The sequence below is a fragment of the Mirounga angustirostris genome, unplaced genomic scaffold (genome assembly GCF_029215605.1).
Source record: "Mirounga angustirostris isolate CCGP_5_RB_7025 unplaced genomic scaffold, mMirAng1.0.hap1 SCAF_7, whole genome shotgun sequence".
NCBI lineage: Eukaryota > Metazoa > Chordata > Mammalia > Carnivora > Phocidae > Mirounga > Mirounga angustirostris.
The window spans coordinates 93,373,311-93,395,682 of NW_026991715.1; the positions used below are offsets into that span (position 1 = coordinate 93,373,311).

Sequence of the window (22,372 nt, forward strand, 5' to 3'; positions counted from 1 at the left end):
AGCCCACAGGGGCGGGGCAGTCTGGGGTCAGAGGGCCCAGAGCCAGCACCTGTCGGGAAGGGCTGAGAAGTGCCAGCCAGGCTCTTGGGCCAGAGAGACAGAACAGGTGCAGGCGCACGCACGCACACGTACACACAAGTAGAACAGCTGCTAAAAATACAAAACGTAGCCTAGACTATACCAAAGAAAGCACAAAGTACCAGCTGTGATAAGCCAACAGCATCCTGCTGGAGTATATGTATCTAGTTCCAAGAGGCTTCCTGTAAAGAAGGAAAAGGTTCCAATCTCTCTGTCCCTTCCCTGCTATATGACTTTGAACAAGTGTCTTGACTTCTCTGAGCTTCTGTTTCCTCATCAGTAAAGTGGTCTTGGCTAACCTCGATCCCATGTTGGTTGTGAGGATTAAACACCATCCTGCCTGTAAAGGAGAGCCTGGTGCATGGCAGGTACCTACCTGGTGAGGCCTTCCTGTCTTTAAGCCAGGCTTTGACGTGCAAGGAAGGTGGGGAGGTTGCTGAAGGCCCAGGGGATGGCTCTGGGGCCACAGCAGGCAGTCAGTCTCAGGTGGGCCTTGGTTGTTGGTTCAGGGAGTAATGAAATAGCAACGAAACAGCTGGTCCCTTGATCAGGATCCTGAAGCTCATACCTGAGTTAGGGCTAAAGATGGAAACTGAGGGTCGTTCCCAGCAGTCTTTAGGGAGACAGAAGATGGATTCCAAATGGTGCTGTTAAAGGAAGGTTTTTTTTGCTGCCAGGCATAGGAAAACTTGGGACCGTCCCAAGCATGTCACACAGAGAAGATGATGTGCCTGGTGAGCCCACACATGCTGCTGCTTGATCCCAAGAGCCCCCCGCTGCCCCTAACTGCCGGCTCCGGCCAGGACAGCAAGACAACCAGCAGGAATATATGGCAGGCAGGAGCCCAGGACTTCAAGGAGCCCAGACCGTGGCTCAGGTCACAGGCCTTGATGGCAACTCAGGCAGATGGCGCTTTACACAGAGGCAGCCTTGAGGGACCTCTGTGGGTGTGTCTTGGATCTGGCCGCTAAGAAGGAGACTTCACCTACAGGCCAGGCCAGGGTTTGGTCAGGAGAGTGGGCCCCAGCCGGGCTCCCTGGGTTCTGATGTTGGGTGAGGTGCTTCATCTCTCTGGGCCTCCGTGTCTCCACCTGTGAAATGGAGTAACCCTCAAGGATTATTATGAACGTTCATCCGGTGGGTCCAGATACAGCACTCTGACCAGCACCCTGTACCCAGTAAGTGCCGGTAAACGTGAGCTAGATTATTCGGCTGTTGCTCTCACCCTCCCCCGCACAGGGGCGATGAAGTTTAGCCCCACTGAGGTAATGCGTGGCCAGGGGACAGCACAACCAACCAGCGCAGCCCAGCACTGGGGCCAGGCCCTGCTGCTCCTCCCAGGTGCACAGCAGTGCAGCCCCAGGCTCAGGGGATTGGCTTAGCCCCCTCTCCCTCTCCCACGATGCCCGCGATGACAGGGACAGGGTCATTACATGCTGGTGAAAAAGCCAGACTTGAAAATCAGACTGAACTTGACATTTCTCCGAAGAAGATACACAAATGGCCAATAAGCAGAGAAGAGAAGAAGCTGCTCAGCATCGTTAGCCATCAGGAAATGCGAATCCAAACCACAACCGCTGGAATGGCTAGAACCAAAAAGCAGAGAGCAGTGAGTGTTGTCGAAGATGTGAGGAAACTGCATTGGTGTCACTGCAGGCGAGCTCATAAGATGGTGCAGCTGCTATGGAAGACAGCCTGGCAGTTCCTCAAAAAGTGAAACCGAGAGTTACCATGTGACCTGGCATTCCGTTCCAGCATAGACCCAAGAGAAATAAAAATACACGTCCACACAAAAACCCGTGTCCACATTCACAGAAGCAGGATTCGTAAGAGCCAAAAATGTGGAAACAACCCAGTGCCTCTCAGCTGATGAACACGTCAGCCAAGTGTGGTTTACCCACACAGCGGGGTTTTATTCAGCCATAAGAAGGAATAAAATACTCATCCGTGGTACAAGGTGCTTGGCCCTTGAAAACATGCCACCCGAAAGAAGCCAGTCACAACGAGCTTCATACTGTATGATCCCATTCATATAAAACGTCCAGAATAGACAAATCGTTAGCATCAATAGCAAATTAGTATTTGCCAGCAGTTGGGGGGAGTGCGAACAGCAAGTGACTATTTCTAGGTACAGGGTTTCTCTTTGGAATGATGAATATTTTCTGGAATTAGTTAAGTGTTTCTAGGTACAGGGTTTCTCTTTGGAATGATGAATATTTTCTGGAATTAGTAAGTGACTGTTTCTAGGTACAGGGTTTCTCTTTGGAATAATGAATATTTTCTGGAATTAGACAGTGGTGATAATTACACAACCTTGTGAATATGCTAAAAACCAGTGAACGCTGCACTTTAGAAGAATGAATTTTATAGTGCATGAATTATAGCTCAATTTTTAAAAATCAGGTAGATCTGGGTTCAGCTTGCACCTTGCTAGCTGTGTGGCCTTCAGCAAGTTACCTAGCCTCTCTGGGCCTCATTTTCCTAACCTAGAAAATGGGCATTAAAAGAGTACTTCTTTCCAAGGGTTATTATTAGTATTAAATGAGTGAACTAAAAGTACCCAGCCAGGGTACTGGCACAGGGTAATAACACTTAGTAATTATTAGCTGATGTTACTACTGCCACACCATCTGTCTCAACCCAACCATCTGGTCACCTCCCTTTTCCCTTTATAATATAGGAAACCTTTTTACTAATGGGATGCTTTATTTATAAGTATTTTGTAATCCCTGATTTGTAATATTGTATTGGTAATGCAGTTGTGTGTATAAATTCCAATGTGGCTGACAAATACAAGGGAGTCGGTACTCTTTATTCTGTATGAATCCTAGCCCACAGTAGTGTTCTCTATGTCACAGCGAGAGAGCCATGTTTTATTTACTGATATCTAGACTTCTACCCAGTTTTCGTGCGTTCCGCTTACACTTACCGCCGGGAGCTTTCTGCTCCATGAGTACAGCTCAGGGCAGCCCTAAGAAGTGGGGCAGGGCCTCAGCTGTGCCTGCCGAGGTGGGCATCAGGCCCTGTGCAACATGGGGGCCTAAGGTTGTTTTCATACTGCATGCCCCCACATCAACCCCTCCCTAGGACCCTCTGCTCTGCAAATAGAGTAGACATGCTGGTCCCCGGGGTGCTAGAGCACTTACAGGGCAAAGGGAGAAGAATAAGAGGAATTCTTTCTTTTTGAAAGAATCTGGGTCCCCGGGGCTGCCTCTGATTATGTTCATTCACTGGAGATGTTGTGGGATGGAGAATCTCAGTTTCCTAATGGAATAACTCATGTCACCGTGTAACCCTACTGACTCGTTACTCTCTCCCACCCCCTTCTTTCCTGTGCAGGGAGCATGTTGGGAAAAAGAAATCTGGTAAGAATATTTTGCATTTTCATTCTTTCAATGTTCAACATACCCCTGCTGAGCACCTCTGATCGCCAGGCCCTGGGCACTGCCTGAGGAATACAGCATGTGACTGGGTGGATGGATGGATGGATGGATGGATGGATGGATGGATGGATGCTTGGTTGATTGGTTGATATTCCAGCCTGTTTCCCAGAAAAAGAATTAGAGGTTGTTGCATCCTATACCAAAAAGGTACAGACTGGATAAGACCTGCTGTCTTTCCCTGAGAATGCCTCAGAGGAGTAGGGGAGCCCAACACCCCCTGACCAGATGTAGGGGGTTAGGTACCTCTTCTCTGCTGTAGACAGAGGAATGTGGTGCCTCACAGCTGAGAGCATTCTTCCCAGGTGTTGGAAGGGGTCAAAAAAGAAGAGACACTGGGTCTTGAAGAGTGAGCAGGAGCTTTCCACAGAGCGAAGGGTGGCTGGGATTGAGGAGAGGTGCACAGGTGGGAGGCCCAGCCTCCATGCTTCCCTTAGTCGGCCACTGTTCTGGGCAGTAACGGCCACCCTTTCCAGCATCTCTGGCGCTCACTCCCTTCTCCCGAGCATCAGTGCCCTCCCTTCCCAGCCTCCCTTCTCCACCCTGGAAGGCACAGCTCTTCTCTCTAGAGCAATGATGGAGAAAGAGAAGGTGGGGATTCGGGTATGCACAAAGGAATGACTCAGTCTTTGCAGGCCTGGGGTTGACAACTTTAGATTCACAACAGTCTGACCTTTCCTTCCAGCAACCCAGGATTATCTGCCCCCACCCCATATCTGCAAAGTCCCCTGCCCACAACCCCCATACCTACAGCCAGCATGGTCTTCAGAGCTTCTAGAAGTCTAAGTTCTTGTATGCATCTAGGACTCCAGGAAGATTGAGAGCATTGATAATGATGTAGGGAAAGAGGGGCCAAGCAGAGATCCTGGGTGTGAAAAAGGATGCCTCCTCTCATGGCCCTCAGTTCTCTCATCTGTAAAATGGGGATAATAATAGTAATCTATCTTGGCGGATTATTATAGGATTTATAATAATATGTACAAAGCACTTAGAACAATGCCTGGCATATTTTAAGTGCTGCATGTTTACTGCTGTCTTTATACTGCTACCATTAATTCAAAGCACATGGGCGTCCCTGTCCAAATTCAATGGCTCTGGTCCCTTTACGGCCCCCTGGGTACAAGGCCTATGGTCAGCTTTATAGGGCCCCAGCCATTCTAGCAAGGAAGAGTGGGGAGGAGCTGGGTCTCTTTCCCTCAAGGTCTGGCGTCTGGAACGAACGCCGTCCTTTTCCCAACCAGTCTGTTTACAGCTCCACTTTCGGGTTTAATAGGTACTGGCCGGGGCTATGGCATCCTGTTAAAGCTGCAAATGGTCCTTGAGCTCTGAGCATAATGATATGTTTCTTAGAAAAGAACAGAGAGGAGAAGAGGCATAGCCACTCTTGGGCAGGTCACAGAGTTTCTGGCTTTGAGTGTGCAGAGACATTCCTGGAGGGAACGGCTAAAGGAGAAGAGGAAAGAGACAGCTCTGGTTTGCAAAAACCAAAGTGTCCGGTCAGAACAGGCTTGATGAGGGGACTGGTCTGGAGAAGTGAAGAGGTTCTAATTTGTGGTGACGACTATTACATCATTCACCTGCAATGATGGGAGATGGATTTATTTATAGTTCAGCTGGATGGAAAATAGCATCTTTCTTCATTCAGGCTAAAGACCCATGCTGGAATTAGCCTTATTTTCTTATTTGACCTTTGAACACTTCCTTTGTGTTAGAACTGGCCTTCTTGATTGACTGTGAAAGGGATTTAAGGTTGACAGCCCAAACCCTGAAATTTCTGTGCCAGAACTCTGAATTGGAGAAAGCTTATTTGTCTCCAAAATTTGCCAGTCATGGCCAGCTGGCTGGCTCCTGCAGACTTGGGCTAATATGGGCTCAACTTTTGCTCATCCAGCAGGAAAAAGTCCTCCCACCAAATTTAAGAGGTCATCTGATTATTTAAAGAGCATCTTTCTTCTTGATTTTTCTACCCTTTACTTATTTCAGTATCCTCTAATTTACTGGCTCTTTCAGCAAGACTGGCAGTATAGTGAATTTCTGGAAAGAAAATCCTACTTTATCATTACTCACTGTATTAGTCTGGCTTGGGCTGCCATAACGAAGATACTATTGAATGAGTGGCTTAAACAACAGAAACTTATTTCCTCACAAGTACGGAGCCTGGAAGTCTGAGATCAAGGTGCCAACACCATCAGGTTCTGCCAAGAGCCCTCTTCCTGGCTTCTAGACTGCTGCCTTCTCACGGTGTCCTCCTATGGCAGAGAAAGAGCAAGAACAAGCTCTCTGATGTCTCTTCTAGTAAGGGCACTGTCCCCATCGTGGGGGCCCCACCCTCATGACCTCATCTGAACCTAATTACCTCCCAGAGGCCCACCTCCAAATGCCATCCTATGAGAGTTAAGGCTTCAGCATATGAATTTTGGAGGGACAAAATGCAGTCCATGCAGTTATCTTTAAAAATTCAAGACATGTCATCATGAATAAAAACATGCCAGTTAGAAAATTCTGTGGTACCTTGGGCACTGTACCTCTTGAGAATATTTTATAGCACTTCCTCAGTATTAAAATCACCCTTCCACTGTCAGATTTCTCTGCTGACCTGTTTGTTCTCTTATTCCTGCTGGACCACAAGAATGATGTTCCTTACATGGGAATACTTAGATGTCAAGCTTGCAGCTCCTAGTACTTAGCTACCTGCGTCAACTTCCAGGTATTACTATTACTACGCATTATAGAGCTTGGGCGCAATATCACTGTCCACCAGTAGGTGTCTCCACCTAGCGCCCAACTGGCCTGAAGCCTAGTTTGAGAATCCTGGTCAAACGAATGACGTTTTCATGAACTGAGTCCTCTGGGTAAAATGAAGGCAGAAGAACTGGTGCTGGGAAAGCAGCCCCAAGCACTCTCTTCCAAACCACTTAACGGCAGGAACTTCCGTGTAAAAAGCTGCTGTCCTAGAAGAACAAGGAGAGGTTGGACACAGACGTGGCCCCTAGCGAGTCTTGGAGGAAGTGCGGCCCCGAGCCCTGGGCTCAATAGCAGATCTGCTCGCCTCAGCCCAGAGTCCTAAACCTTGCTCCCTGACCTCCGCATTGCCTGCATTGGTGTCTCGTTTGCAGTGAGTCCCGTGATTTTCTGATTCTGTCACTGCCCTTCATTCTCCCAAACCCTCTTGGCAGCCTGGTTGGGAGAGTTGGTGCAGAAATGAGTAGATCAGTCCATTGATCAAAATCCTGAAAACTGGATGTGGTACAAATGTACCACCATCAGTTGTTCAGACTGAGTGGCAACAATGAGCTTTCTGGACCGAGTAACCAGACTTGACCCTGACTCCATCAAAGCTCTGTCCCTGCTTAGAGGCAAGAGGGAGTCGTCTTGGTTGCCCCTGAGATGGACAGGTGCCTGCTTTAACTGTCAGCATTGTGTGCTCTTAGGAGGAGGCCTGGAGCCATGCAAAGCAGAAGAGTTTCTAGAATTTTCCCTTTGTCGATTCACTCCACAAATATCCATTGAGTGTCTGTGCTAAGTGCTGAGAGGACAAGACAGACACAGTTATTGATTAAATGTTTATTAAGTACCTACTGTATGCCTGACAGTGCTCTAAGCCTCTAGGGAATGCAAAGGTAAACAAGATGTGAGAAATATTCTTACAGTCTGGTAGAAAAAATAGATGGTAAACAAAATAAAATATTATAAGTGCTCTAAAGGAAGGCATTTAAATTTATTTCTGGGGCAAGAAGTCCTTTAAAGGTGAGTTTTGGAATATTCATTTTTTTTCCTTCAGATATTTATTGAGCCTAGTAGGTGCCACCCACATTCTAGGCCAGGGGTTAGCAAACTTTTTCTCTAGTGGGCCGGATAGTAAATATTTCAGTGTTTGCAGGCCACATACAGGCCCTGTCAATAATAATAATAATAATAATAATAATTTTTCCTCTTCCTCTCATTCTCCTTTACAACCCTTTAAAAATACAAAAGCTTTCCTGGAGTGCCTGGGTGGCTCAGTCAGTTAGGCATCCAACTCTTAATTTCAGGGTCCTGAGTTCAAGCCCCACATTGGGCTCCACACTGGGCGTGGAGCCTACTTAAAAAAAAAAAATCTTTCCTAATTCCCCTTACACCAAAACAGACCATGGGCCCGTGAGCCTTTGCATAGGGAATCCAACAGTAAACAGGAGACTGAGTCCCTGCACTCATGGGGCTTATGTTCTAGAGTGGAAAGACAGACAGCAAGGAAACAAGTAAATACACAGAATCTGTGATTTTTTTAAACACTGTGGTGAAATAAAACTAGGTGAGGCACTCAACCCCACCATATAAATTATACAGAATATTGCTCTTGAATTCGGGACTCTCCTTTTCTTGCCTTTATATACATTAAACGTGTGTGAATCTTAAAAAAAAAAAGCTAGGTGAGGCAGAGCAAGGTGGTCAGAGAAGATCTCGTTGGTGAGATGCCACGGGAGCGGGAACCTGAACCGTGCCACCCTGGGGAGTGTGCAGAAGAAATGACCAGAGGGCTTGGGCGGGGGCCCGTAGGCCACTGGGCTTTTCCTGAGTGAGGTGGAGCCATTGCAGGGTCGTGACCTTTGAGGAGCACGATCTTACACAGCTTTGGAAAGGATCACCGTAGCTGCTGTGTCAAGACCAGACTGTGGCAGTCAGGGCTGGGGCAGGAGACCAGTTAGGAGGCTAAGATTAGGTGGTCCCCACGTGAATGCAGGGGAGAGGAGAAGGCATCCCGAGCAGAGTGAACAGCCTATATGCAAAGGCACCTTCACGCTTTCCGGTTTTATGGGTACGCCAGGGGTAAGGTGGCCAAAAGACAAGACCGTAAAGGCCAGCAGAGCCCAGGTTGTAGAGAACCTGAGGGCAGTGGGGAGCCATACCAGGTGCTGAGCAGTGAGCAGCGTGGTCAGAGTAGCATTTTTGGAGCGAGCACTCTGCAGTATGGAGGACACCCCAGAGGGGCAGGATGGAGACCAGTTTACACATGCCGTTCCCCCACCACCACCATCCCAAAGAATCCTCACTCAGACCCTGGTGCAGAGCATGGGGCTCCATGAGGAGGGGAGAGGAGTCAGGTGACGGGATGCTATAAAGAAGGTCCACCCGCATCAGACCTGTGGCTGGGTGAGCAAGAATCCAGACCTGCCTACAGGTGGCAGCAGAGAACCCCCCCCCCCCCCAGGCAGGAGCACCGCCGACCCAGCCCCCTGACCTCATGCGGGGAAGACCTGGGCACATCTCTGCGAATTCACCTGACTGTGTAGTGGCTGCTTTTCTCCTGTCTCTCCAGTTCTTTCTGTTGGGTTGAGAGACAGGGAAGCACAGTTGCCTGGAGACAGCCCACCTGAGCGCCAGATTAGACGGGTAGCTGCATTCCTGGCATTGGGATCCCTAAGGCAGGCTGTATCCTGGGATGAAAGCTATAGACGCTGGTCTCTACCTATTGCATCCCCTGGGGAAATTGTCCCCAGCTCACAGGGGCCAGGAGCCTCCAGCAAGCCAGCATCTGCCTCCGCTCCCTCACGTGATGGGACGTCTGTGGGCACAGTGCCTGGCGGTTCAGGACACCGTCGACACTTCTGCTGTCAGGAGCTTCTGATCTCATGGGGGCAGCGGGGGGGGCAGTAACCAGCCTGCTCAAAGGCTATTCCCGAACGGCTCGAGTGGCTGGGCTGGCTGGGGTGCACTGTCGTGCTGGAGGCCAGGAGGAAGTTAGCCCTGCAGCCTGACCTTGGGGGAGGTGCTGGAAGAGGAGAGAAGATAGCCCAGAGAGACGCAAGGAAATCAGACCCAGCCTGACTGGCCCCGGGGGGTGCTCGTGGGGACCCACGGGGAAGGAAAGCAAACGGGCCTCAGACCACCCTTCCTCCCCTAGCATCTTTTCTTTCCTCACCTTCCCGCACCGTGCCCCCACCACACCGGAGAGCCTCTGAGCCGGGTGGACCTGGGTCAAGTCCCGCTTTGTCACCATCCAGCTGTGGGACCCGAGGCAGGTCACTTGATGTCTTGGAGCCTCTCTTTTCTTGTCTATTAAAGGGGGGTGGCTGTACCCGCCTTCCAGAGTGGTTGCGTTGACATAGTTTATGTATGATGTGTAGCCTGTGATGGGCGTTCATGCGAGGCTCCTTCCCTCCCGACCTGCTCCCGAACCTTCGGTCTACATCTCCGTCTCTCTTCTCTGCTCTCTTTCTCTGTTCCCATGCTTTCTGCGCCCAGGGTGGCCCTGGGCCCCTCGCTGGCTCCTGTTTCCCTCCGTTATCCTCAGCTGGGAAGAGCCAAGACTCGGTGACACTTCATCCTGCTACAATGGCCTATTCTGGTTTTCCACATCAGAGATTCAGAGCACATGGTTCTAACAAAGGGCTTTTGTCCTGCTTCTGGATGCCAGAGGCTGGGGTGCCCTGGCACGCTGGTGAATAACTTCACAACCAGCTTTCTGATCAAGAGCCCTGCTTTGTAGCATTTGCCAGTATCCATGGTGTAAATACTCCCGCTGTGGCCAGTTCCAAGCTGCCAGCAGGGCGTCACCCGATAGAGCCGGGAAGGGGTGCGCAAAATTGCCTAGGGTGAGCAGGCCCTTGCACACCACTCCGTTACTGGGTGTGTTTGGACACAGAAGTGTGGGATTTCCCGGATATTTCAGTTGCTTATGGAAACAATAAGAGGGAATACTGTGAATCAGGACTTTCACAAAACCAGGGGCCTGTGGCCACAAATGTCAGGCTGCCCTCCCATCCCATTCAGTCTGCTACTCTCAAAGGGCTGTTCCCTTCTCTTCGGAGTCTCTGAACTCAGATGTCCCTTTACATCACTCGTATTGTAGGATGTCTTCCTTTATTAATCAGGTGTGTCTTAGTACTCAACCAGGACCTCCACAACTCCAGAAGGCATCGTCCACATCGCATCCTGTGGAAACAGCCTGTCCTGGAGCACCTGTCCACGCCCTTCTCTTCCCGCTGCCACTGCCCTGGTGCAAAGCCACCATCGTCTCCTGCCTGACAAACCCATGACCTTCCGTCTGGTCGCCTGCTTTCTTTCTTGCCAGCCTCTAATCCACGCTCCGTGTGGCAGCCAGAATTATCTTTCTAAAGATGTAAATCTGCACTTGTCATTCTCTCTTAAAGGCCTTTAGTGGCTTTCTCCTTGAGGGTTAAAAAAAAAAATCCAAACTTCTTACCTGCCTGTTCTGACCCATGCTTAGCTGTGTGTCCTCATAAAGGACTGCTCTCCTCGCTCACTGGGCTCAGCCCCCTGGCCTCCTCCCAGGCCCCTTCCTATCTGAGAGTCTGCCTGCATCATTCTTTCCCCATTCTCTCATGTCTCCTATTCATGTCCCCTTCTTAGGGAGGTCTTGCTGACCACCCCATTGAATGTGACATCCCCTTTCCCTATCATTCTTGGTCCAGCATCCTAGGTTGTCTCCAGCAATGCAGCTATCAAAAACCAATACTTACATTATCCTGTATACTTATGATTATATAGATCTGTTCATGTGTCTGTCTCCCCAACTACATGAAGTTACTTGAGATTGGGAGTCATATCTGTTTCATTCACTTTAGTCCCCCCCAGCACCTAATAGAGTGTCTGGAATATCACTGGTGACTTCATGAATTCATAGATGAGTGATTTTTGGATGGATGGATGGATGATGGGTGGATGAGTAATGGCAGAGGGATGAATGGATGGAAGGGAAGATTGATACGAGTGAATGCACTTTCCCACTAGGCCGTCAGCTTCTTCAGGGCAGGTACCATAATCTTGACGAACTCTGAATCCCCAGTGGCTCACACAGTGTCTGCGTTGAGTAGGCACTTGGTAGATTTTGGTGGTTGCATGAGCAAATTAAGAAAATAATGAATAGATGAGGTGACCTTTGCGATAAATCCTATAATAGCTTCTTTCTGTCTTTGAAGTGTTCTCCTGACCCACCCTACTCCCCGGGCTCCTGCTCCTTCATGTGTGGGGTGGTGGCTAGAGGTGACATCTGATAAGGTTTTATATCCACAGGGGGTGACCTGACCTCAGTGGACCCCATGGTCCTGGAGCAGTATGTGGTGGTGGCAGACTACCAGAAGCAGGAGAGCTCGGAGATCAGCCTCAGCGTGGGGCAGGTGGTGGACATCATCGAGAAGAACGAGTCAGGTAGAGGAACCAAGCCACCTCCCTCCCTGCCCTACACTGTCACCAAGCCCCTAGGACAGGAGATATTTGGAAACACAGAAACTACAGTGGCTGACCTGAGCTGGGCAGTTTCCACAGATCTAGCTGACACCCTCTTAGAAAGCTACCCCTGTTTGATCACAGGGCTCAAATATCCCACTTGGTCACAACTCACCAGCATCCTGTTGGATCAGTTGTTATTGATTTATTCTGAGGGTCGCTTTTCATGAATGTGTCTTCTGGTTGCAAAGCACTTGGAGACACGAGTCCAGCATCCCACTGGAAATTTGCCTTTGGTTACCACAGGAGTCTTCGTGAAGGCTCCATCAGCTGTGGGCTCTGATGGGATGGACACATCACCTGTCATCACAAGGACCCCTGGTCATATACACTGGCCAGGTCTGGGACAGAAGGTGGTATGATCAGACACTTAGCCTGAGTTTCCATCTGAACTCTGCATTTCACAGCAGTCCAGCTTGCTGCTTCTCTCTGGCCATCCATTCTCTCATATGCAAAATAGAAAAAGCTTCAGGGCACCTGGGTGGCGCAGTCGGTTGAGTGTCCGACTCTTGGTTTTGGTTCAGATAACGATCTCGGGGGGTCGTAGGATCAAGCCCTGTGTCAGGCTCCACGACCAGCCCAGAGTCTGCTTCTCCCTCTACCTCCACCCCTCCACCCCCTCCCTCAAAAATAAATAAATAAATCTTTAAAAGAAAAAAAATAGGGCACTTGGGTGGCTCAGATGGTTAAGCATCTGCCTTTGGCTCAGGTCATGATCCCAGAGTCCTGGGATCAAGTCCCACATCGGGCTCCCCGCTCAGCAGGGAGCCTACTTCTCCCTCTGCCCCTCTCTCTCTCTCTCTCTCTGTCTCTTAGGAATAAATAAATAAAAGAAAAGAAAAAAAATAGAGGGTGCGCCTGGGTGGCTCAGTCATTAAGCATCTGCCTTCGGCTCAGGTCATGATCCCAGAGTCCTGGGATCAAGCCCCACATCAGGCTCCCTGCTCAGCGGGAAGCCTGCTTCTCCCTCTCCCACTCCCCCTGCTTGTTTTCCTGTTCTCTCTGTCTCTCTCTCTGTCAAATAAATAAATAAAATCTTTAAAAAAATAGAAAATAGAGAAAGCTTCTACGTCAAAGAACTGTTACAAGGATCAAATGAGATGCTACCTAGCGTGTGCCTACACCTAGGCCCAGCACACAGTAGGTCCTCAGGAATGTGGGTTTCCTTTCCTCTTGCCTTCCTTAGCCACAGAGCAACCACTGGCACCACTAAAGGCAAAGAGCAAGGAGTAGCGATGAGCAGATTCTCTCCAGGAAGAAGTGGCATAAACCCACTGGCTTCGTTGTGCCTAAAATGTGACATGGCCTAATAATATCATTAGCAGGCCAATGTCTGTGACACCCCAGTAGCTAGTTATGGGCCAACAAATAGAGAGGAAAGACTATGTTTGCAGCAGCATCTGGATCATGTTACCATTAGTCATGAGATCAGCATTAGCCAACCAAATTCTTTAATTAATACAGCAACTGCCATCCCGCATCACAGCTGAAGAAACAAGACTCCCAAGTACTGTGCTTACTCACCCAGGATCTCGCTGACAAGTTACAGAGCTGGAAGTCTAAACAGTTCCAGCTGGCTCCGAGGCCAGGTGACTCTCTAATTCCTGGGAATGAGTATATACAGATGATCTAATTATTGGGAATGAGTATATGCAGATTATGGATGTGGCTAGGATGCCCTGCAGGGACTAAGGAAGGCAGCCCCTACCCGCCCCCCCAGCAGCCTGTGTGCCTGAAGTCGGGAAGAACACGTTGCTGGGAGAAGAGTAGGAGCTAGGATGGGGTTGCTGAGGAGAAGCCTGGTATGTCCAGAGGCAGTGGAGGAAATGGGGCCCACAGAAGGTCACATCTTCCAGTGTCCAACAAACTGGCAACATTTATTTTTAATTATATTTTACTGACCCAAGTAATATGTGGACACATTCTTCTTAAAACATTAATGATAAAGTTAAAATCTGTCCTTTCCACTGGCTTCATTCAACCTTAGTCCGCTTTCCAAACCCCAGATAGACCTTCTATCAGTTTCCTATGAATCCTTCTTGATAATTGTATAAACACATACACATATATGTATGTGTGTGTCTTCATGCATATGCATGTATACACATGTGTGTTTGTATGTGGTCTGTATGTCTACATGTCTGCACATGTGTGCCCAGGTGTAGATGTAGAACTATATGTACACACTATATTTTGTGTGTGTTGATATAATTTTGTAATTTTTTTTAACCCCAGTGGTATCATTCTATTACATTTTGATCATTTTGATCTGCAACCTGCTTTCTAGTCAACATTTAGCTCTTCTTATTCCTTCAATATCTACATAGTATTTGATCTGAATAAACCGTGTTTTTCTCTCGCATGAACAGTGTATGCATGCACACTGGTGAGTGTTTCTTTAGGTTAGATACGAGACATAGTACAGAAACATACGTACACAGATTTTGAATTTTAAGATACTGCCAAATGACCTGCCTCCAAACTGGCCATGACAATTTACTCTCCCCCTAGCAACAAGGAGGGATTAGGGCAGATGGTTGAGAGCTGAGACTTTGAGGCTAGGACCACCTAGGTTTGGATCCTGGCTCTGGCGCTTTCCTTGTGACCTCTCTCTGAGCCTCGGCTTCCTCATCTGGAGAATGGGGCAGTCACATGCCACTACAGGACTAGTGTGAGGATCCAGCCTGTCAGAAGCAGATGTGAAGCGCTGACCCAGTCTGGCGCACATTGCTGTCATTGTTGTTCTGTTGTGACAGTTTGCTTAACCCCCACACAAATACCTACAAATAGGAGTTCTTAGGAAGACATATGACATACCTTCTAGTTTCTGGATTTGTCCACCCCGTTCACTCACTCACACACATGCACACAGTTCCCAGCCACGAAAACTTGTATTTTGTTTTTTGTTTTTTTTTTTAAGATTTGTTTATTTATTGAGAGAGTTGGGGGGGAGCAGAGGGAGAGGGAGAGAGAAAGTCCCAAGCAGACTCCCTGCCAAGCGTGGAGCCCAATGCAGGGCTCGATCCCACGACCCTGAGATCATGACCTAAGCCAAAACCAAGAATCAGATGCTTAACCCACTGAGCCACCCAGGCGCCCTCCCAAAACTTATATTTTAAAAGGAGTGTCCAGTTGATTAAAGCAGCTGACTTCCACTTCAGGGAGGTCAAAAGCAAAGGCCTCCCTGTAAGACCAGGAAGGCTGCTCAGTAGTCTGCCCCTTCCTTCTCTTCTTTTTTGGGGTGTCCAGGGCTTGGAGCTGTGTGACCTTGGGGAACAAATCCTGTTTTTCTTTTTCCTTTTTTTTTTTTTTTAAGATTTTTTTTTATTTATTTATTTTTATTAGAGAGCGAGCGAGAGAGAAACAGCATGAGAGAGGAGAGGGTCAGAGGGAGAAGCAGGCTCCCCGCTGAGCCGGGAGCCCGATGTGGGACTCGATCCCAGGACCCTGGGATCATGACCTGAGCCGCAGGCAGTCGCTTAACCAACTGAGCCACCCAGGCGCCCCCTTTTTTTTTTTTTAAGATTTACTTATTTATTTTATTTTATTTTATTTATTTATTTTTTTTAAAGATTTTATTTATTTATTTGAGACAGAGAGAATGAGAGAGAACACATGAGAAGGGGGAGGGTCAGAGGCAGAAGCAGGCTCCCTGCCAAGCAGGGAGCCCGATGCGGGACTCGATCCAGGGACTCCAGGATCATGACCTGAGCTGCAGGCAGTTGCTTAACCAACTGAGCCACCCAGGCGCCCCCTTTTTTTTTTTTTTTTAAGATTTACTTATTTATTTTATTTTATTTTATTTTATTTATTTATTTATTTTTAAAGATTTTATTTATTTATTTGAGACAGAGAGAATGAGAGAGAGCACATGAGAAGGGGGAGGGTCAGAGGCAGAAGCAGGCTCCCCGCCGAGCAGGGAGCCCGATGCGGGACTCGATCCCGGGACTCCAGGATCATGACCTGAGCCGCAGGCAGTCGCTTAACCAACTGAGCCACCCAGGCGCCCTACTTATTTATTTGAGAGAGAGAGAGCACACATGTGAGCAGGGGGAGGGGCAGAGGGAGAAAGAGAGAGAGAATCCCAAGCAGACTCCCCACTGAGTGTGGAGCCCAGCGTGGGGCTCCATCCCAGGACCCTGAGATCATAAGCTGAGCCAAAACCAAGAGTCGGATGCTCAACCAACTGAGCCACCCAGGTGCCCCCAGATCCTGTTTTTCCATTTACATTCCGCAGGGCCAGTCAGGCCATGTGTTAATGTACCATTGCCGTTGTGCCCAATGACCACAAACTCAGTGGCTTCAGACACATAATCATCCTACGGTTCTGTAGGTCAGAAGGTCCAAAATGGGGCCCACTAGGCTAAAACCAAGGAGTTGGCAAGGCTGAGTTCCCATCTGCAGCTTCCGGAGAGGATCTGCTGCTTTGCCTTGTCTGGTGTCTAGAGGCCGCCCCATCCCTTGGCTCATGGTCCCTGCCTCCGTCTTCAGAGCCGTGCTGCCCCTTTCTTGTCTCCTCCGCAGCCGCGTCTCCCCCGACTCATTCTGCCCTCCCTATAATTACATGGGGCCCACCCAGATCATCCCAGATTGGCCCCTATTTTAGTTTGGCTGCTTTGCGACCTTCGTCCCAGCCTGCAACCTGAATTCCTCTGTGCCACGTAATTTACCATAGTCACAGGTTCCGAGGGTTAGGACACGGACATCTTTGGCGAGTCATGATCTGTCCACCACAGGGTACGAGCTCTTTCTCTAAAGAAGGAGGGCCCGTGGGTCTGGGTGAGAGGCCTCTCAGGCAGTTACGCTGCAGCCAGATTGACCCTGATATGAGCAAATGCACAATCAGCGTCTCGGCCAAGTCATTAGAACAGTGGCTTCAGCATCAGACAGCCCTGGCTGCACCAACAGCTCTTGCCTAAGCCGTGTGAACTTGGACAAGTCTACTCACTTCTTGGAGCCTGGGTTTCCTCATCTGTGCCATGGGGATGATAATGTGAAAACTAGACAAAATAGTGCAAGTAAAATGGCTAGTGCCTTGCATACCTTAGTGCAGATAGCTACGTTCTTTACTGTCATCATTCAGGATGACCTTTCTGTCCCCTGTCCCAGACTCAGGAGTGGGTTTCTTGTTAGGCTGCCCTGAGCAGTTAACACGGGGAGCTGTGTTCCACGATAAAATGGCGACTTCTCGCCCTACCCTGAGCGTTGACTTATGTAGTGGCTGAACGTGTTACTATATTCCGACCCCCAGACTTCACCCCTAACCCAACTAACCTCAGTCTGCACTCTCATTTTCCCAGGTTGGTGGTTCGTCAGCACTGCCGAAGAGCAAGGCTGGGTCCCCGCAACCTGCCTGGAAGGGCAGGACGGTATGCAGGATGAGTTTTCCCTACAGCCCGAAGAAGGTAGGAAGGAGCTGGAGCCTTGCGCTTGCCGGAGAGACCTGTGCTGGTCCCATCACCCATGTAGGGACCTCCTTACCCAGCCCGTCCCTGCTCTTCAGCCTCTGCCTCCAAGTCTCATTGGCTCGCTGGCTCAGGACATGAAGCCAGGCCATGGGGTTGGGGCTGACAGCAAGCCTGCCCTTTCTTGGGGGCTTTTGGGAGCCAACCCAGGTGAGCCTGGCCAGAGCTGGGGCCCTAACACCTCCATGGGACCTGAGGAGGGCCCCAGGCTGATCACCGTCTGCACCTCACTATTCTTTCATTGAACTATGCTGGTGGCCAGGATGCTGGGGCTCCTACCAGCTCATTTGCAAGACAGCTGAAGCTTTCTATAAGCTTTCTGTGCTTTCTCGGTGACCCGGGCATCAGGATTAGGGGGGACCCTCTCCACTTACACACACACACTTCATTTCTAGGAGAACGTACCCGCCAGGTGTCCCAAAGGGTAGTTCCTGCAAAGCCAGAAATACTACCACCCAACTGACTCCCGATTTCCCCACTAGGAGCATTCCTGAAACCAGAGGACAAGTTCATCTTAGCTAATAAACAGAAGGTTTTGAGAGCCAGACAGACCTGAATGTGAATTATCTCTCCCTACTTAGCCCCCTCCTCTAACAGTGGAAATGATGATGTCTATATCATGGGATTTTTTTTTTCTTAACTAAATGAGATTCCATATGCAAAGCATTTGCCAAAGAAGCTGAAACAATAAATAACCAGGAACAGTTAATATACAGCTGTGCCTTATCCCGGGTTGAACATCTGGGGCTTTTAGCTGACTGTTTGGGGGAAAGCACAAAACCATTTCTGTGTTTATCGGGAAAGAGGGTGAGAAGAAAGGGGATATTTCTGTGCTCAAAAGTTAACAAACAAATGTGTATGTGGCTTTGCATTTAGCGTTATTAGGGCCAGCACCCCTCAGAGTAAAACGTCTGTTGGGTTGCTCAGTTTTGTGGGGCCCTCCAGGCACTAGGGGCTGGGCCAACTAAAAGAATCAACTCAGATTCAGTGGTTGTGATATACTGCATTGAAACTGTAGCTCCCTTCGACAGTTAATGATGACCATTACGGGCATTCCTCTGTAATGGGATTGATGATTAACCCCATTTTACAGATAAGGAGACAGGCTCAGAGAGGTAGAGACACCTGCCTGGGGTCACACAGCTAGAAGATGGGAGAGATACCACATTTTCCTAAGTCTGTACATTTTTCTTCGCCCTGACACAAGGGCTTCCCTTAGTGCCTCTTTGTAAGTCACGCTAGGAATAGAATTATGTCCATGGTGGCCTCTGCACCCAAGTCCAAGGTTAATACTCAAGAACTTGGTCCTTTGAAGACACCTGGGCCTTGGCATAGGCTCAGAAATAATTACTCCTAAATGGGAACACGTGCTTGGTGTCCCCTTTGCCTCCAGACACTGGAAGTGCCTTCTCCTCACCTCTGCCTTCTGCCCTTCACCTCCACATGCTGCCTGTCCAGTCTCGTGGAGGTACTGGTCTTTGCCCCGGCCCGTGGGCCGCCGCCGGACTCTGGGGGACTTGTATGCCATCAGCTGGCGTCAAGGTGCCTACCTTGGGGGTTTCTTCCCTGGTCGGTGTTTGGAGCCGGGTCCCTGCATCTGCATGCGCCTTCCTGCTCGGGGACTGCCCGTGCCTGTTGCATGTGAGGAACTGACCTAGTCTGTACCCTGTGTGTGTTGGCATGTAGGTCTGGGCAGTCTTTCTCAGCCTGGGGCTCTAAAGTTTCCCAGGTTAAAAAATAATGCCTGGGGCCTCTCTAATGCTGAGCCAGTGCCCTGTTTCTGTCATCAGACACATAATGAGGGAAAGAAAGCCGTGTCAAACTGTCCTAAGCAAAAAGGAAAGTGTACTAGCTCATCCCTGAAAAGTCTGGGAAAGGACTAGCTACAAGCATGGCTGGATCTGGGGGCTTAAAAACGTTGCCGGGACCTGGGACTCCCTCTCCGCACCTCTGCTCTGCTGTCAGCCTTGCTGACACTGTTTTCTCATGACAGCAATTCCGGGTACCTTTCAGGGATTCAGGGATACCCACCCAAGGAAGTGCTTCTTCAACACAAGGCCTAGGACTGGGGCTGACTGACCTGCCTGGGTCACATGCTGTCCCTGAACCCATCACAGTGGCCAGGGGAATACAGCACTTTGGCCAGGGCAGGGTCATGCGTGCTCCCCCTCCCCCGAGCAGTGGTGAGGTCAACCTTACCCAGACTGTGTGGACAGAGGCTGGTGGCGCCAGCAGAGGAAGAGCAGACGGCTGCGAAACAGGCAGGGTCAGCAGGCACCTGCCAGCAGTCTGCGTGGTCTCCCACCTTGAGCTTTGTTAGGGATTGCTGAGTGTTTCATGGAGCCCAGGGAGACTGTCCCTGTGTAATTCAGCTGAAGGATTGGGCCCCACGGGAGTCCAGGGCCCACAGGACTGCCTGTATTTAGTCTAGGACCCAGGCAGCACCCCTTCCTCCCCAACCAAATAGAACTGCCATGCATCTGCGGGCTTGAATGACCCCCCTGCACCCTCACAGCTCCCACATCCCACCCTGCAGCCACCATGAGTGAGGGAAACAGCTAACTGCTGTACATGGGATCTGTGTAACTCGAGTCAGCTCAGCCCCCACAGAGCAGATCAGTGGGCTAGATCAATCAATCAATAAACTCCCCGCGTGTCTGCCGCCTCCCTTGACACCAGCTGGACAGGCCACAGGCAGCCTGTGGTGTTTTCCCAAAGAGAGACCTGCCGTCAACACCCACAGCCCACAGCTGGCTCAGTCACTCCCTGGGGGCTGGAACGTAACCAAAACAGGAAAGCCCTTTCCTCTCCTTGCCTGGGTCTGCTGGGACACGCATCCGTTCTGTCTCAGCAGTCACTGCTGACAGGGTGGAGCATGGGAGCTCTTCTCTTGTTCTCGCGAGGACCCTGCCGGAGTGTGACAATGAGCAGTCTCCCAGCAGAGACTGAGCAGCGGTCCCGTGGCTTGGAGGGGAAAGAGTGGGGAACCACGGAGAGTGACCCAGTTACATTAATGAAAATTGAAGCAGGCAGTGATTTTACCATATGTGTGTGTATGTATATACGTGTGTATGTTTATATATAAAATCATGATGTGGCACACTTAGAACTGAGACAGTGTTAAATGTCAATTATATCTCAATAAAAAAAACCCAAAACATTCAAAATAAAATTGAAGCTTCAGGCATGGTTGGATCCAGGGGCTTGAAAATAATTAATGAAAAACCAAGATCAGTTACCAGCTAGGTAACAAAAATTGCTTTAAAAATTAAAAAAAAAAGAAAGATGGGGCGCCTGGGTGGCTCAGTTGGCTAAGTGTCTGCATTTGTCTCAGGTCATGATCCTGGAGTGCTGGGATGGAGCCCCATGTCAGGCTCCCTGCTCCGCGGGGAGTCTGCTTCTCCCTCCTCCTGCTCATTCTCTCTCTCTCTTTCTCACTCTCTCTCAAATAAATAAATAAAATCTTTTAAAAATTTTTAAAAAGAAAGTTACTTACTTGCTGTCACCTCCTTGATAGTGATTTCAGCCTGAAACTATCTGCTGCCAAAAATCCAGCTCATCCCTGACCCCTCTACCAGCAGGAACTGTGGAGGAGCCACAGAAGAGTTAACCCCCTCTGGCATGAGCAAGGTGACTCTCACCAGGCCCTTCATTTACTAAATATTGACTAATTAAACAGTTACACAGTGTTCCCGGTGCCATGCCCAGTGCTAGAGACAGAGGAATGAATGAGACAGACACAAATCCCTACCTTCATGGTGTTTATATTCTAGCAAGGATTATAAGTAAATTATATGCTGTGTTAGAAGGCAATTCCTGGTATGGGGGAGAAAATAAACCTGCATAAGGGGGATGAGGATGCCATGGGTCTGAATACTGCATAAAGCAAGGTCCAGGAAGGTGATCCTGAAGCACAGCTTTGAGGAAGGTGAGGATGAATGTGTGACACTGAGGGATTTCAGAAGGATTGGGACCTGACCTTTGCCCTGCATCTTGTTCCTGCTTGCACAGGGTCATCCAGACCCAAATGAGGGCCTAGATGGTCCCCAGAAATTTCTGGAGGAAATCCTTCCCTCTGATGGGCAAGGCATCTCGTGGATCACAGCCTTGGCCATCAGCATCTCAGGACTCTCACAGTCCTTGACTTAACCCAGCATCCCTTTGTTCCCACAGAGGAGAAGTACACAGTCATCTACCCATACACAGCTCGCGACCAGGATGAAATGAATCTAGAGAGAGGGGCCGTGGTGGAGGTCATCCAGAAAAACCTGGAAGGCTGGTGGAAGATCAGGTACCTGCTGCAGCTGGATGGGTTTCAGGTCACACGGTCTCTGGGTGCCCAGAGGTCTATATGTGATTGCAGATGGATGGGATAAGGTTTTCACCTGAGCCATAAAAGGATGCTTCTCCTCGGTGCCCTTTGGCCTCCCCCCTATCCAGATCCTTCTCTAAAAATCCATAATAAGCAAAACCTCCAAACACAGATGGCAGTAACCCCATTGAGCAAGACTGGTTTCTACCTCCACGTGTTTCTCGTAAGGAGAAGCTGTGCTGCCCTGTGTGGGCGATTTCGCACCCCAGCCCTGCTCTGAGACCAGTACGATGCATAACACCACAGGGACTGTAACTCATCCTCGAGCTGATCATGTGTCCTCATCTCAGAATCCAGTAGTAAAAGCAGGAGACCGGCTTTCAAGCTCTCTGTCACAGCTCTTTCACGACGTGATGAATCAGCACCCCACGATTATATAGGGTGACCAACTCATTCTGGCCTGCCTGGCACTTTCCCAGTTTTGGTAATGAAAGTCCTCCTTGGTCACCCCAGTAGGTGGCTGTAGCCACAAGAAATTAGAGCAAGGAAAGAAGCCTGAGATCCCTGGGACCTGGTGTCTGTGCAGCGATGTGAGGCAGGGCATTAGGGCCACTCATAGGGGGCCAAGCGTGTGGCACTTCGTTCATTCACTCAACACACACACACCAAGAATGTGTTCCGGACCAAGCCCTATTCTGGGAGTTGGGGAGTCGACAATGAGAAAGACATAGTCGTTCACAGCAGAGGCACAGAAATCAGGCTCAGTTTCGGGGCAGGGTGGTCATGTGTGGGGATCTGGAGCACCAAAGAGGGGCTCCTCAGCCCGGGGGTCAGGAAGGCTTCCTGAGAGG

At 49.5% G+C, this 22,372-nt stretch overlaps 1 protein-coding gene across 1 annotated transcript in view; it reads left to right on the plus strand.

Annotated features, from left to right (window-relative positions):
* SH3PXD2B (SH3 and PX domains 2B) overlaps positions 1-22,372 on the plus strand; it is a 103,411-nt gene that overhangs the window by 61,939 nt on the left and 19,100 nt on the right. Inside the window, exons 6-9 of the mRNA XM_045901273.3 lie at positions 3,418-3,443; positions 11,532-11,666; positions 17,045-17,149; positions 21,383-21,500. Coding sequence (XP_045757229.1) covers positions 3,418-3,443; positions 11,532-11,666; positions 17,045-17,149; positions 21,383-21,500 — 384 coding nt within the window. The remainder of the gene's footprint in view (positions 1-3,417; positions 3,444-11,531; positions 11,667-17,044; positions 17,150-21,382; positions 21,501-22,372) is intronic.